We start from the raw sequence: 13,966 nt of genomic DNA, 5'->3' as shown, positions 1-13,966 counted from the left end.
TGTTATCAGGTTACAGGGTACATGACAGTGTTCGATACACAGCTGAGTATATCGAAATATTGATGACATCCATTCTACGTTAGAGTGTGTAAATCAGAAATAAGAGTTGATCCATTTTAAAGTTGCTGTATAAAATTGTCATCCGAATTGACTTTTCTTCGTCAGTATAATTCATATCAAAGCTCAAAGGTTACCTCGTACTCGTAGTCGTTTTCAAACAAAAAATCTGTGTGGTTATAGTATCTTGAGTGGTATGCAGGATCCCTCTAGTGGTACATAAAAGATTTACTGCCTGAGTACAGTTCAGTTGTATTTAACATTTTAGGGTGGCCAAGAACGGTTTGTTTAGTTTAGGTACAATTTCTTTTTACATGGGGTGAATTTTAATGTTATGCACAGAACAAGCGTTTGTTAGCATAAAATGTCCAAAATTTCCAAAAAGTATCACAATGACCATCCCCCAACCAGTACGGATATCACGACTTATTTTGTGAAACATTTTACCTTTGGCCTGCCACAAGGACTGATCAGACTTTGGAACTGTGACAACACATTTGCAAGTCCCTTAATCACGTCTGTTAAGACGGTCGGTGTATAAAAGCCTTTAAATAAAGCACAAGGATTAGTGTTCAGTTAAAGAGGAAAACTATTTTTTTACCAAGGCTTCCAGGGACTGAGCCCAACATGGGATGGGCCCGGATGTGCCTTTTGTTGCTTCTGGGTACATACGCCCTAGCCCGTAAGTACTGTGATATTTAAATATATTTTAACATAGTAGCTAATTTATATTTACAGGTATGTTGTAGAGATTTCATTGTCATCCTGAACGACGAATGCAATATTTGGGGTATCTTTCCAGAGCAAGATGTAGGACGTGTGGATGAACAATCTCCAACATGCTTCTGTAAGTTACCCCTTTATTCTTAAAAATGTAACTGGAGAAAAGTGTTGTTCAAGTCTAACTGACCGCTAATACACATCTTAGTGGCTAAAAGGTTGAGGCACTTCAGGCGCTTTGTGTACGACTACGAGTCTGAGACCATCAATGGCGTTCCTGGAGCAACCGACAACAAGAGCGGCCCCAAAATCTATTGTCAAGTTCGTCTCCGGGCTAGAACCAATAGTCCTTACCCTATCTTTGACCGCTCAAAAAGGTAAATGTGATTTAACGGTGGTTCATCTCCTGTGCAGATTGAGCTTGAAGTGCCTCAGACCTGCAGCTTCATTCTACGCACCTCAAAATGCTCTCTGAGTGAGATTTTTGCTGTGGATGATGATGGAAATGCACTGTACCACCCTACTGCTGGTAATCAGGCCTTCAAAGCTGCAATGGCCAAGTAAGTCTACTTCCTCATCTTGAACGCTAAAAATCAGCAGCTGTTTTATCCAGGGAGAAAAAGATATGACAGTAAATCACTCGAATTTAGGTTTAGAATTTATAAGCCTAATTTGTAAACCTTAAATGATTTCTTAAAAAATGTTTTTACAGACTGATTTATGCTCAATTTATATGTAACAAGAAAGGCAGAATGAGGTTGTCACTGATGATCCGCCGATGTCTACAGGAACCCACTGAAGATCACAGTTGAGGGACATACTGATGTGAAATTGTTCCCCGAAGAAGATGAGGCGGTCAACATCTTGAATATCAAGAGAGGAATTGTGTCTTCTATCCTAGTTCCTGTCATGGAAGAAGAACGAAACAAGAAAATGGTGAGAAGGCCTGTTTTTTATGAAAACTCAATTCTATTTCCTGCGAAGAATCATCCACCAATAAACACATTGCACAATGACTAGATAATCTGGAACAGTCATAGCTGATAAATGCACACGGGTCACTTTGTGTTCCCACGTCAGCCAGCGGGGCAAAGTCCTAGATAACTTTATCTTTCCCAGTGCATCATCTGCTCATATAATCTGGCCTATTGATTTGAAAATTGGATTCAAGCAGAATGCGTAAAACAGAAAACATGTTTACCCTTCCAGCTCATAAATCTAACTGCGGATTGACTCCCATTACATAGTCGATGACATAGGTATGCATAAAATGTCGACTACGATCGACCCACCCAGGGCTCACAGATTGTTCCCAAATTGATCTTGAAGGAACATCGAGGAGAAACAAAATAACCCACATTTATGTATGTATACCCTTAACATGCTATCAAAATCAAGAAAAGTAGAATGGGACCTCGCCATTTGTCAGCATACTATTGTTATCATGGTTGCATTATATCACTTATCAATTTGCCTTCGGGATTTGACATCTCTATTTTGCTACATGATGGCATCCCTAATGTAGCCATGTTTGGTTTTTACCTGACCATGAAGGCACAAAGTTAAACTGTCATTGAATTGTTTTTGTGTTTTTAGTACTCCGGATTACATCTCGCTAAATGTTAGCATTTTAACAACGGTTTACGGTTTTGTTTGTCTGTTAAAAGTATAGTTAATGTGTCGAAATATTTCTGCTTCAGTCTATTTGTAAAGAGAAACACCTGCTGAATCGCCAGCAATAGATTCTCCTCAGTTTTAATGACTGACATCATTTCTTTCCAGCCCACTGTGTATGGCATCTGCACTACAGACTTCACAGTAAACGCCAGAGGAGACATTGCCACAGACGTAACTATCAACAGGGACCTTTCCAACTGTGATGGCTTCAGTGCTCACAAACAGGCCGGCAGTCCCCTGGCTCTCCTTTCAGGAATGGTAAGAAGCCTCAAGCTAACTCCGTAACACCTAATTGAGCCACGGTGATGTTTCATTCAATCAAACGTTAATATCCTTCATGAAACTATTTTGCCCCATCAGTCAGGTTCATGCAAGAGATTACATTAGTGTACCCAACTGTTTATTTCGGTCTGTCCATTTCCAGCAATATTCTTTGTCCAAGATGATCAACAGCCACCAGATTTGCAACTACAAATTCGACAACCACAAAAAACACATGACCAGTGGAACTTGTACAGAGAAGCATATTTTCCTGCCTCTCTCTCACAAGTAAGTGGTCAAAATAACCCTACCCAAAAGGTAAACAATTTTCTTTACTGTTTCCTCTATTGTTAATTTATCTGCTGTAACTGTGTCTCTTATAGGAACGAATATGGAATTTCCACTCAAGTGAAGCAGACCGTGACTCTGAAGGAGACAACCAAAATTAATGACAGAATCTTTGATCACAGTCAGTGTTTCCGTTTTTCAGAATGTGCTTTAATAGCTCCACCAATGTTCATTATCTGCAGTGTAATGGTTTGTGGGGGGCATTTACTGAACAGATGAGACTCTCATGCGTTACTTGCCAATGGACCGCATTGATGACAAGTCTCCTAAACAGTCTAAAAATGCTGCCATGAGTGCAATGCAGCAACTGAAGACCCTATCTCAGACCATTAATGGCGATCAGCGTGCATCCCTCTTCCACAAACTGGTTTCTGAACTCCGTGGCTTGAAAGCTGACATCCTGGGTTCCGCTGCAACTGAGATGATTGATATATCCAACTCGATGACCATTCAAGCTCTTGTCCAGTGCGGTACACCAGAGTGCATCGGCGCCATGTTGAAGGTTCTCGGGACCTATGACAAATCTGCTCTTGAAGTCGATATGGCAGTTTATGCCCTGGCACTGATGCCTCACCCCTCACACTTCATGGTGAAGGATATTCTGGCCATGGCTCAGAAAAGGAAGAGCAAGCCCGTCATGTATGCCTTAAGTCATGCAGTCAGGAGGTAAGTAGAGATCGGTAAAGGTAGATATGATGTGCTAGTCGATGATCTCTCGTGTGAAGAAAGTCATACAAAACTTTGTCACTAGGCTTTACCAGGCTGAAGGAAAAGTCACTCCGGAGATTACTGCTGTTTCTGACTTCATTGCTTCTCTTCTGGGCCCAGACTGCTCTGGCGAGAAAGACCTGACCTTCCTGACATTGAGGGTTCGTATGTCAAATTTAAACATTTGGGGAAAGAAGCTTAATAATGTACATGTGGAATATCCCATTAGGTAGACAAAAGGTTAAAGCTACTGTTTGGAGCTACAGAGTATAGAGACTAACTTTTCTGACTTTTCCCGACGGTTTTATGTCAAGTTTTTGAACTTCTCTGCAGATTGTCGGAAACGTCGGAGATGTGATGGAAGTTGCCGAGCCTGCCATTAAGAACACCTTGCTGAAATGCATGCGGCAACCTGCAACCACACTCGCCGTTCAACTTGCTGCCATCCAGGCTTTCAGACGTATGTCAATGACAGATGAGGTAAATCGCAGCTGTCGGAAGAAACAAGATATGCTCATTCATTCCCCGCCCCTAATTTGATCCTGGAATCCTTGCAGTACATCTATCAAACTGATTATTTTTTCTTTCTAGATTCGATTTAACCTCCAGCGGGTCTGCCAGTACCCAAAGGGCGCTGTCCAGAAACGTCTTGCAGCCTACCTGATTCTCATGAGAAATCCTCTCAATAGCGACATTGAGATGGTCAAGAAGATCCTGAAACAGGAGCAGAACGAGCATGTCAAATCTTTCGTGACCTCTCACGTCTACAACATTGTTTCCTCTCTTGATCCCGAGACCCAGAAGTAAGATTTATTTGGGCTGAATAAACATCTCCTTGATTATCAAACCAAAAACAGTACAAATAGTTGAATATATATTTATTTGTAGAATTGTTTCTTTTTTTTAGGCTTGGCAAGAAGATAACAGACGCTCTGCAGGACTATGATGTGGAAACACACCATGACTACACGACAAAGTCCCGCAACTACAAACTGGGTTTGACAAATGACAACATGCAGGCCAATTTCCAGGGCAATGTTATCTTTGACCCCAGCCACCAGCTGCCAAGGGAAGTCATGATGGAATCCACCCTGAAATTATTTGGCTACAACATGGACACGTTGGAGGTGTGTCTTTGTCTGTGGCAGTTGGCAAACAGGAGATGAATGATTTTGAAAACTATTAACACAAACCTTTGCTTCACTGTTTCTGAAATTTGGTGCTATAGCTCGGAATTGAAGGAAAAGGCTTGGAGCCCTCTATTGAGGCGTTGTTTGGAAAGAACGGCTTCTTCCCAGACGCATTGTCCAAGGCTCTTTACTGGACCGAGAAGAAAGTTCCAGTCAAGATGATGGAAGTTCTGGAGAAGTGGTTAAGCCCCTTGAAAGCAGAAGGAGAGAAGGTATTTTGAGGGTTCACATTTTCCCATGACACAACAAGAACGTCACCTTTAAAGAAATATTGTTTTCCCTTCAGGCTCCTGAAGATCTGATGAGAGAAATTACTGGCAATTTCAACAAGCTGGTGAGATATTTGCAGGATCAAGAATCTCCAGAGGCCATTGCCTACCTGAAGATCATGGGAACTGAGTTTGGCTACATTAAAACCAGTGATCTGAAGTTTCTCATTGAAAATGTTAAAATGTATGCAGATATTTTCCTGAAACTTCTCCCGAGACAGGTGTGATGGACTTTCTTCTTTCCGGTCATTTTTCTTTTTTAAGGACATCATGAGAACATAAAAATGTCTTCTTTTTCCTTTCCACCAGGTTGTGTCCAAGCTCATGTCCGGCACTGACAATGAGCTCTTTCTCCATTACATGTTCATGGATAACAAATTTATCCTTCCGACTGCCACTGGCTTGCCTCTGACCTTTTCTCTGTCAGGCACTTTTACTCCCGGAGCTCAAGGAGGACTTCGCATTTCTCCAGCTGGGGTAATTTATTATCTATTCTCATCAAAAAGTCATCTACACATGGTCTCTTGATGCAATATTTTGTTCCATTTCGACATAGAATGAACTGTTGTTCAAGCCATCTGTCGGCGTTGAGTTTGTGACCCAGATGGGCGTCCATGTCCCCGAATTTGTTACTTCCCATGTGGAGATGCACACCAGCTTGTACCATGAAAGCGCATTTAATGCTAAGCTAGCTGTGGAGGCAAACGAGGTCAAGCTCTCGATCCCGGCTACACAGGGCTCTGCAAAACTTTTGAGCATTAGGTAAAAACAAAATAAATGTGGTCATAGGAAATATTGGTTGTAAACATTTTGGAGTTTTTCTTTAACAATTTATTTGATCTGTTTTACTAAGCAACACGGTGATGATTGTGGGTGCCGGGAACGCCGCCATAATCCCACACAACACGGATGACATAAAGTGTGACTCCCTCTTCGGATTAAAATATTGTCTGAAAAAACTTTACGCTGATGTACGGGATAAAAGTGACATGCCTTACTTCCCTCTGGGAGGAGAGTCGAGGTCAGTTGAAAAGGATCGGAATGAAATTATTGAACCGCAAAGATAGTTATTTGTTATTTTGTCAATCTAATGAATGAAAATATATTCTTCACCTCAGGTTTGCAATTGAAATCGAACCAAAGGTCTCTTACACAGCCACCGTTGCGTACACGCTCCTCAATGAAGGAAAAGATGGCCACCAGAAGGTCGACTCCCTGAAGATGACTCTGAAAGCTGAAGGTATAACCGTTGCATTCAGAAAGATGATACCTGTAACCTCTGCTCTCAGCATCACATGAAGCATTTTTTCCTTCTGGAACCTCGCAGAGGATCAGGATAAAGAAACTTCTGCAATCATGCAATACAATAGAAACAAGAACGTCTTCACAAGCCAAATCCAGATACCCGTCTTTGATATAGAAGCCGGAGTCAAAGTTGAACTGACTGACAGCAGCACCAAAGGCAAAGCCTTCAGCTTTGAGATCTCGAACAAGAACGTACCGCAAGTCACTCTAAACGCTCACGCCCAGTGAGTAAACCTAAATCACAAACTTCAAAACCTGAACGGAAGATCCAAGGATCTAATGAAGATTCATCCATAGTTTTCTTGATACGCGCTCTAATTTTCTCTTTTCAAATCCATTTTCCAGACTAGCGTCCATAAATCGAGGCAAACTGCAGGTTCAGTTGGCCGTTCCTGCTCTAAAGACAGATGCTACCATTTCCGCTACCGTGACTCAAAGTGGCTACAAAGGCCAAGAAATCGCTCTTCAGATCAAAAGTGATCTAAATCTGCCCGAGTCCTCATCGATTCAGTCAATCACATTCAAATACGGTACGTCTTTAAAAAAAAAAAAAAAAAAATCTGCACTGCTGGACTAATTTCAAATGTAAGCGTTCATCCCGGTAGCTCATAAATTCAAACTTCATGTATATCAGGCTATGATGAGGTTGAGGTTCTACTGCTGTCAAACATGAAGGCAGAGACCAAATTTTTGGTGCTTTACACCGAAGTCCTTGGGAGCTGGAGTAAATTTGCTGAGGATGCCATGGATCATCAACTTGCCAGCACTGATATGAAACTGCGTCACATTGTCAAGAAGGCGCTTGAGGTGTGTTCGCTTGTTTTGAAGACTTGGGCAGTGAAAAATTTGCTAAAAATGCTTATTTTTCACACTAGGCGAGCAACATCTGGATGAACAAAATCTCAGTTGATGTCCCTTATGTGGAGACTGTGAAGAACAATATCGCAAACTTGGAAATGCCTTCCTTACCAGAGAACCTATTCCTAAACATGTAAGAAAAAACACACTTCAAATTGTCAGACGTTGATATCAACGCTAACACACAAAAGAGGACATGTCTCTCATAAAAAAAACTTTTTCTGTTTTGATCTGGTCATCAGGGAAAGCAAAATCCACTACCAGTTCAACAAGAACATTGCAACCGTCAGAATCCCTAAATTTACCGTCCCCTTTGAACAAACGCTCATCCTGCCGCTGTTTGGAATGATTCAAATGTCAGCTAAGTTGAACAGCAACTATTACAATTGCGAGACAACTGTGTCAGCGCATAACAATACCGTGGACTCTCCAAACTATTCGGCCAAGTTCAAGCTTCAAGCTAACAGTCCAATCAAACTTCTGGCTTTCACATCTGAAGGTAATTGAATGTGTTACTTTCTATGGACATGCAAAATAAAATCAATCATGTAGTATTCTAATGTCACTTTTGTTTTCTTTAAAGGAGCTACAGAGGTTTCCAATACAGATGATAAATCTCTAAAATTCACCCTAAACGGCTCCCTGGAGCACACGTTTGTGAGTACGACAGTCAATGTGGAGGAAACTATTGCCTTTTCAGATGATGTAACATCGTCGGGAAAATACAACTTCCACGCTGCTGCACCGCTCGGCTTGCAGACCTCTCTGGATGTGACCAAGCGCTTTGCGCTCGATTCCGACACGCTGTTGGGGGATATCAATGCGAATGGAAGTGTCACAGTGGGATCTTTGACAGCGACCACTGCCTATTTCAACACATTTTCATCAAACCGTGCAAAGAAGGAACTCCGATTGGAAAGCATACTGAACGCAAACTCCGATATCCTAAAAGTTACAAATAACATCAAGGCTGTTTATGCAAATGAGAATCTTAACATTGAGTCAAATGCGAACATTAACAGTAATCCCGTTAGTCACTCGACAAACATGAACCTGAACTACAAGGATGCCAAGCTGAGCTTTCTCTCCAAATCGGTGAGCCAGGCTAGTCGGAGAACGCTTCAAAGCCAAGTTGAGTTCTCCGCCTCAGAAACTCAATCTAGCCTCCGTATTGGAAATACAGCGGATGATACGGAAAACCGCGCCCACTTGTTACTCACCGGTTCCGTGAATCCGTCTGGCTTGGAGCTCAACGCCGATGCCTCCCTCAACGTGTTTTCAAGCCTCGCCTCTCACAAAGCAACGTTGACTCTGAATGCCAATGGTCTGACCACTAGCTGTACCACAACTGCTCAGCGCAACCGACTGACCTTTGAGAATATTTTCCACAGCGGACTGGACGCCAATGGTGCAACCATGTCTCTCACCACCAAGGGAGGCATTCAAGAAAATAAAGCTGACTTAAATATTGAAGGAAAAATAGGAAGCTCCGAAGTCTACCTCAACGGCGTGTTTAACAGTGACATCTCACCATTGAACACGAGGAACCGAATGAATTTCAGAGTCAGTGACGATGGCCTTATCGTCTCCAGCAACATAGTTGCATCGCTGAACGAAATGAGGACGGAAAATTCCAATTCCCTTTCACTTACGTCCAGATCTTTAACCCTCCACACCAAAACGGATAATTTCCTCAACACCAGAAACGCCTACACTCACGACGTCACAGTTACCGTGGAGCAATTTACCGCTTCTGCTCTGATCAAAAATAACCTCAAGATGATGGGGATCAACTTGAACAACGACGCCCAGTTCAAGGCACGTCCCTACAACGTGGATCTGATGGGAATGCTGAGCGGAAGCTTGTCGGAGGATGAACTCAAGCACACTTATGAAGTCAAGTTGGTGGACATGATCCTGACCACAAAATGTAACACAAACGGTAAACTACTGGGATCACAGATAACGCATGCCTCTGTTTTGGAGGTTGCAGGTCTGACAGTGAAATTCAACAATGTTGCCGATTACAAATCTCAGTCCCTTCGTTTCGACAGCAAAGTTGATGCCGCCATCGACCCCTTCTCCCTTACCGTTGATGCCTTGCTCAACGCAGATGGCATCATGTGGTTTTACGGACACCAGAGTGGTGATCTGTATAGTAAATTCCTCCTAAAAGCCAAACCGTTATTTTTCACACAGTCGTTTGAGTACAGAGGCTCGAGCACCCATGAAATCCAAGACCTACCTTCCATCAAGGCCTCAGTGGACAACAAACTCAGCAGCACGATGAGCCTTCAAGAACAAAGCCTTCACCTGAAAATTAATTGCAAGCTAAACGACCACACTTTGGATCAGGAATTCGAAGCCTACAACAAAGCCGAGAGAATGGCTCTTGACGTGAGAGGAGCGGTCGCCACAAACCTCTTTAGTGAAACCAGTCAAGACTATAGCGTGTCTGGATTCGTCAAGTATGACAAGAACACTGACAGCCATCTTATCAACATCCCTTTCACTGAGCACATCCCCGCCATGATCGAACACGTCAAAACTCTGTACAACAATGGCGTCGACTTGCTGAAAGACGTCAACGCCAAGTACGAAATCGATATGACAATGAAAAACAAAGTATCTGAACTGAAGGACTTCATGGACAATGTTGACTTCAACGTTTTTGTCCAAGATGTGACAAAACGGTACCATGGATTTGAAAATACCCTGACAAACCTGGCGACCACATTGCCAACGGAAAAAGTCATCAGTGTGCTGAAATCAATCAAGGATACTATCGTGGCTTGGATCAAGAAACATAACATCGCTAATAGGTTCATGGTCATTCATCAAAAAATGGAGGAAATTCTGTCCAAATATGAAATTGAGAAGATGATTGGAAGCGTTATGGACGAGGTTGTCGAAATGATGAAGACGTATCAAGTGAGGGAAAAGATAAAGTCTGTATTTGCCCTTCTTTGGTCATTTGATCCACAGCCTTTGTTCCAAAAGTTTAGGGACCCTATTCGGGAGTTTCTGACTTATCGCTACTCGTTTGAGTTCAAACAGATGATTGATGACATGAGGGATTACATCTTCAGGATGGCGCAGAAAATCCAATCTTTTGATTATGATTTGTTAACGCTGCATCTCAAAGAAGTAGTGACAGATATGAGTAAGGTTCCCTGTTTTGGAAAACTGTACGGAGAGTTCCAAATCAACTCTCCACATTACAAACTCAGGACGAGCGCAGATCTGGCTAACACCACGACGACATCGCTCACACCCGAGTTGAAAATGAATCTTCATTCTCAGGCCACATCGACTTTGAAGGCCCTCCAGTTCACCGTTGATGCCGGCGCACATTTGGCTCTACCCAAGATGCGCCGTCTGGCGATTTCAGAGTCCATTAAAATGGATCAGTCGTCCTTTAAAGTCGACCACAAGGGAACAATGACTGTATACGGCGTGTCGGCTCAAGGCTCTGCTGACACGACGGCAAAGATTGCCCTCGAATGGTATTCCGCTGAACTTGTCAACAATGTGTTCTTGGCAATTGAAGATGGACTCTCTGTTAGTATCAACACAAACTTGAACCAAGACCTCAACATGCCATCGCTCAATGTTTTCACTCATGTATCATCAACCCAAAAAATTAATCTTGCACTGGAATCCGGCTCGGTAAAACTCAACGTGAACACTCTGGCCAATGCCAAATATGCACTTGGAGATTTCTCCAATGAGGCGACTCACAACAGCGACGTTGACTTCGTCCTGGATTCGCACACGGTCAAAGTGACTTTCACCGGTGCGACAGGCTGCAAAGGTTTCAAAACCAATCAGAACGCGGCCGCGGAGATCTGCATATTTGGCCACGCGTTAATCAATGCCAAAATTGAAACGGAAACACCCATGATGAAGGGCAGCGTGGTTGATGTGAAATTCCAGGCGCGCTTTGAAGACCTTCAAATTGATTTAACTGTCTCCCATAACGCACAACTGATTGAGGGAACTCTTTCAAATTCGGCCATTGCCTTAATAACGCCGAGCGAACTCACGCTCGACACCAAGAATAGAGGAAATTCCATATTTTTTCTTCCTTTCGTGCAGTCGGGAAAGATGGAGTTTGAGAATAACATCTCGCTGACATTCAACTCTCAAGTGCAGCAGGCCAGCTGGACCGGAATGGCCAATGTCAACCAAAACAAATACTCACATTTCTTTAAAATGGATCACGGCGAAACAGAAATTCTCCTCATTTCTCAGATTTACGCAGAAGCAAATCTTGACATCTTGAAGCAACCAATTACGATTCCTGAAATAGTGGTGCCATTTTATGGCACGATGACACCGAAAATTGAGGACTTTTCACTGTGGGAAGACGGTGGGTTGGGGAATCTCCTGATGACTACTCAACAGACTTTTGACCTGAGCTCCAAAACGAAATACACTAAAAACCCGGAGATGTTCACCATCGACATAAATGCCGATTCGATCAATGATGTCATTCACACCGGCGTGAGTAATCAACACGAGAAAGCGCTCGTTGGCAAAGAGATGGTGTCTGATATCCTGGTTTCGGCCTATGCCAAAGCAAAGGCAGAGTATGAAAAATATGACACGGAATGGCTTAAAACCCTGACGATTCCTGATTATATGGTCCGATTGATCAATGTTCGGATGTCAACATTCACCATACCCCTCCCAGACACCAATTTTGCTTTGATGCTTCCCAAAATTCACAACATATCGATTCCAAAGATGGGCGATCTGACCCAAGAGTTCTCGATGAAAGCACCGATGCTCACTCTCAAAAGCAACGCCAGCGTTCTCACGAAGAACAGCTTCCTGGTCAAACTCGATGCGTCCTCATCATCCCAATTGGAGTTTCTGGCTGGAAAAATTGAGGGCACTGCCAATGTCAACTTAGTTGGGGGATTCAAGATGGCCTCGGTCCTGGTTGTAAAACACGCGGCGTTGGACGGAAGCCATGACAGTGCGATCCTGTTAAGTTATGAAAATATTGACGCCTGCATCAGCAATTCCCTCAAGGTCAATCTTCCTTTTGAAAGTGTAGAAGTCCATCAGAAGATGACCGGAAACAGTTTTGATATCTCTCTGTCCGCCCCATCTGCTGGTCACATCGGAGTTCACGTGCTAACTGAGCCCCCCGCACATGCGACGGCGAGACTTTATGGTCGCTACCCGGTAAGTAATGTTTGGAGGTTTTGAATTTTGGTGTCATTTGAAATATTCAAGCAAAGAATGCATTCTTAAATATGGTACTGTTTGTTGTTGCACAGAGTGAACCAAAAACGGACATTGATATCCTGGCCCTGAAGATGTCTGTGACAAATTCTGAGAAACTGAATCTTCGGACTTCCTGGAACACGGAGATTCCATACCAGATAATGCTGCGGCTGAAGATGAATGTACCTACGGTTGTTCAAACGGTCATTACTCCTGCTGCCATGACTTATGATCAAATCAACAGCTACGGAAGAGGCCTCGAGGGGGCTCTGAAGCGCGTAAGGAACCAAGGTACAGAATTGTTAAATCAGGCTGTCGACAATCCGGCCGAGGTGATGACATCCGCGAAAGATCAGACCAATACGATCGTCCGAAAATCCCAACAAAAAGTGGAGACTTTTGTCGAGGCAGCTGTTATATTCCTGAGAGAAACCAAGTTCAGAATCCCAGGGTATCAGCAAAGACTCTCTGGGCTTGAGGTCTATCAGAAATGGAGTAGCGTGATTATTGACGCTTATGAGCAGGTGAATCAGAATGTCTTAAAGTTCGTCTTTTCCATCTACATGGCAGCAAGCGAATCTTTTGAAGCCATGCCCGTCACCGGAAGAAAAATTCTGAATGACTTATTTGGAGCTTTAAGGAAAGTCTGTGACGAAGTGATTGCCATGGTGAAAAAAATGGGCGGCCATGCCATTGAAGATATCCGCAGTGATCTTTCTCAATTAAATCAAAAACTGCTCCCAATTCTAAGATTACAAGATGTAACAGAGGTCCCCGTTTTCTTGACCGACATGTACCAGGAAGCCATCGACTTCCATACCTTTTCGAGTATCGTTCAAAGAATTGAAACGATCCATCGCGTCATCAGCGGCTATCTTCAAACTGTAGTGACAAAGCTTCAGAACATTCTGGATAACATTCCCGCTGAAACGCTTCGAGCGGACATTGAGTCCTCAATTGACATTATGCTGAGACATCTGAATACCTTCCACGGTGACATCATTCGAATCTTAAAGGAGAATAGTCAAACGTTTGAAAAATTCATCAGAGTTGGTGACAATGAGGTGGACTTGGATGTCCCTTTTCCCTTCGTTCCTCGATTTAACTAACTTTAATGGCTAACTACACTGGAGTGACTGTTATTATTATTTTTAAACCATCATCCTGGTCTTTTCTGTTGCCGCTATTATTAGACTGCCTTTTGTTCACGCCGTTTCATATCGTGCGTCATTTGTATGTTGTGGTGTTCTATTTAAAACCTGCTTCTTGAATTAAAGACAGTTTTTATAACTGCATATTACCGTCTATCCTCTATATGCTTTCAGACGTTGTCAG

General features: G+C 42.9%; 1 protein-coding gene across 1 annotated transcript; it reads left to right on the top strand.

The window, feature by feature from the left end:
* Positions 1 to 658: 658 nt before the first annotated feature.
* On the top strand, positions 659 to 13,926 carry LOC148883718 (apolipoprotein B-100-like). Its single transcript, XM_089022472.1, has 26 exons — positions 659 to 739; positions 860 to 904; positions 986 to 1,098; positions 1,192 to 1,337; positions 1,566 to 1,713; positions 2,560 to 2,712; positions 2,879 to 3,003; positions 3,099 to 3,184; positions 3,279 to 3,729; positions 3,815 to 3,932; positions 4,105 to 4,251; positions 4,363 to 4,574; positions 4,679 to 4,898; positions 5,000 to 5,173; positions 5,248 to 5,451; positions 5,540 to 5,707; positions 5,787 to 5,992; positions 6,084 to 6,251; positions 6,349 to 6,470; positions 6,558 to 6,759; positions 6,881 to 7,065; positions 7,170 to 7,342; positions 7,411 to 7,526; positions 7,636 to 7,892; positions 7,977 to 12,589; positions 12,685 to 13,926. Exons 1-26 carry the CDS (start codon positions 685 to 687, stop codon positions 13,738 to 13,740), a joined length of 9,663 nt encoding a protein of 3,220 aa, XP_088878598.1. The 5' UTR covers positions 659 to 684; the 3' UTR covers positions 13,741 to 13,926.
* Positions 13,927 to 13,966: the final 40 nt, after the last annotated feature.

This window comes from Hippocampus bargibanti, linkage group LG19 (assembly GCF_051943395.1).
Source record: "Hippocampus bargibanti isolate YZ-2025 linkage group LG19, ASM5194339v1, whole genome shotgun sequence".
Lineage (NCBI taxonomy): Eukaryota > Metazoa > Chordata > Actinopteri > Syngnathiformes > Syngnathidae > Hippocampus > Hippocampus bargibanti.
This window is presented reverse-complemented; position numbering and strand designations above follow the sequence as displayed.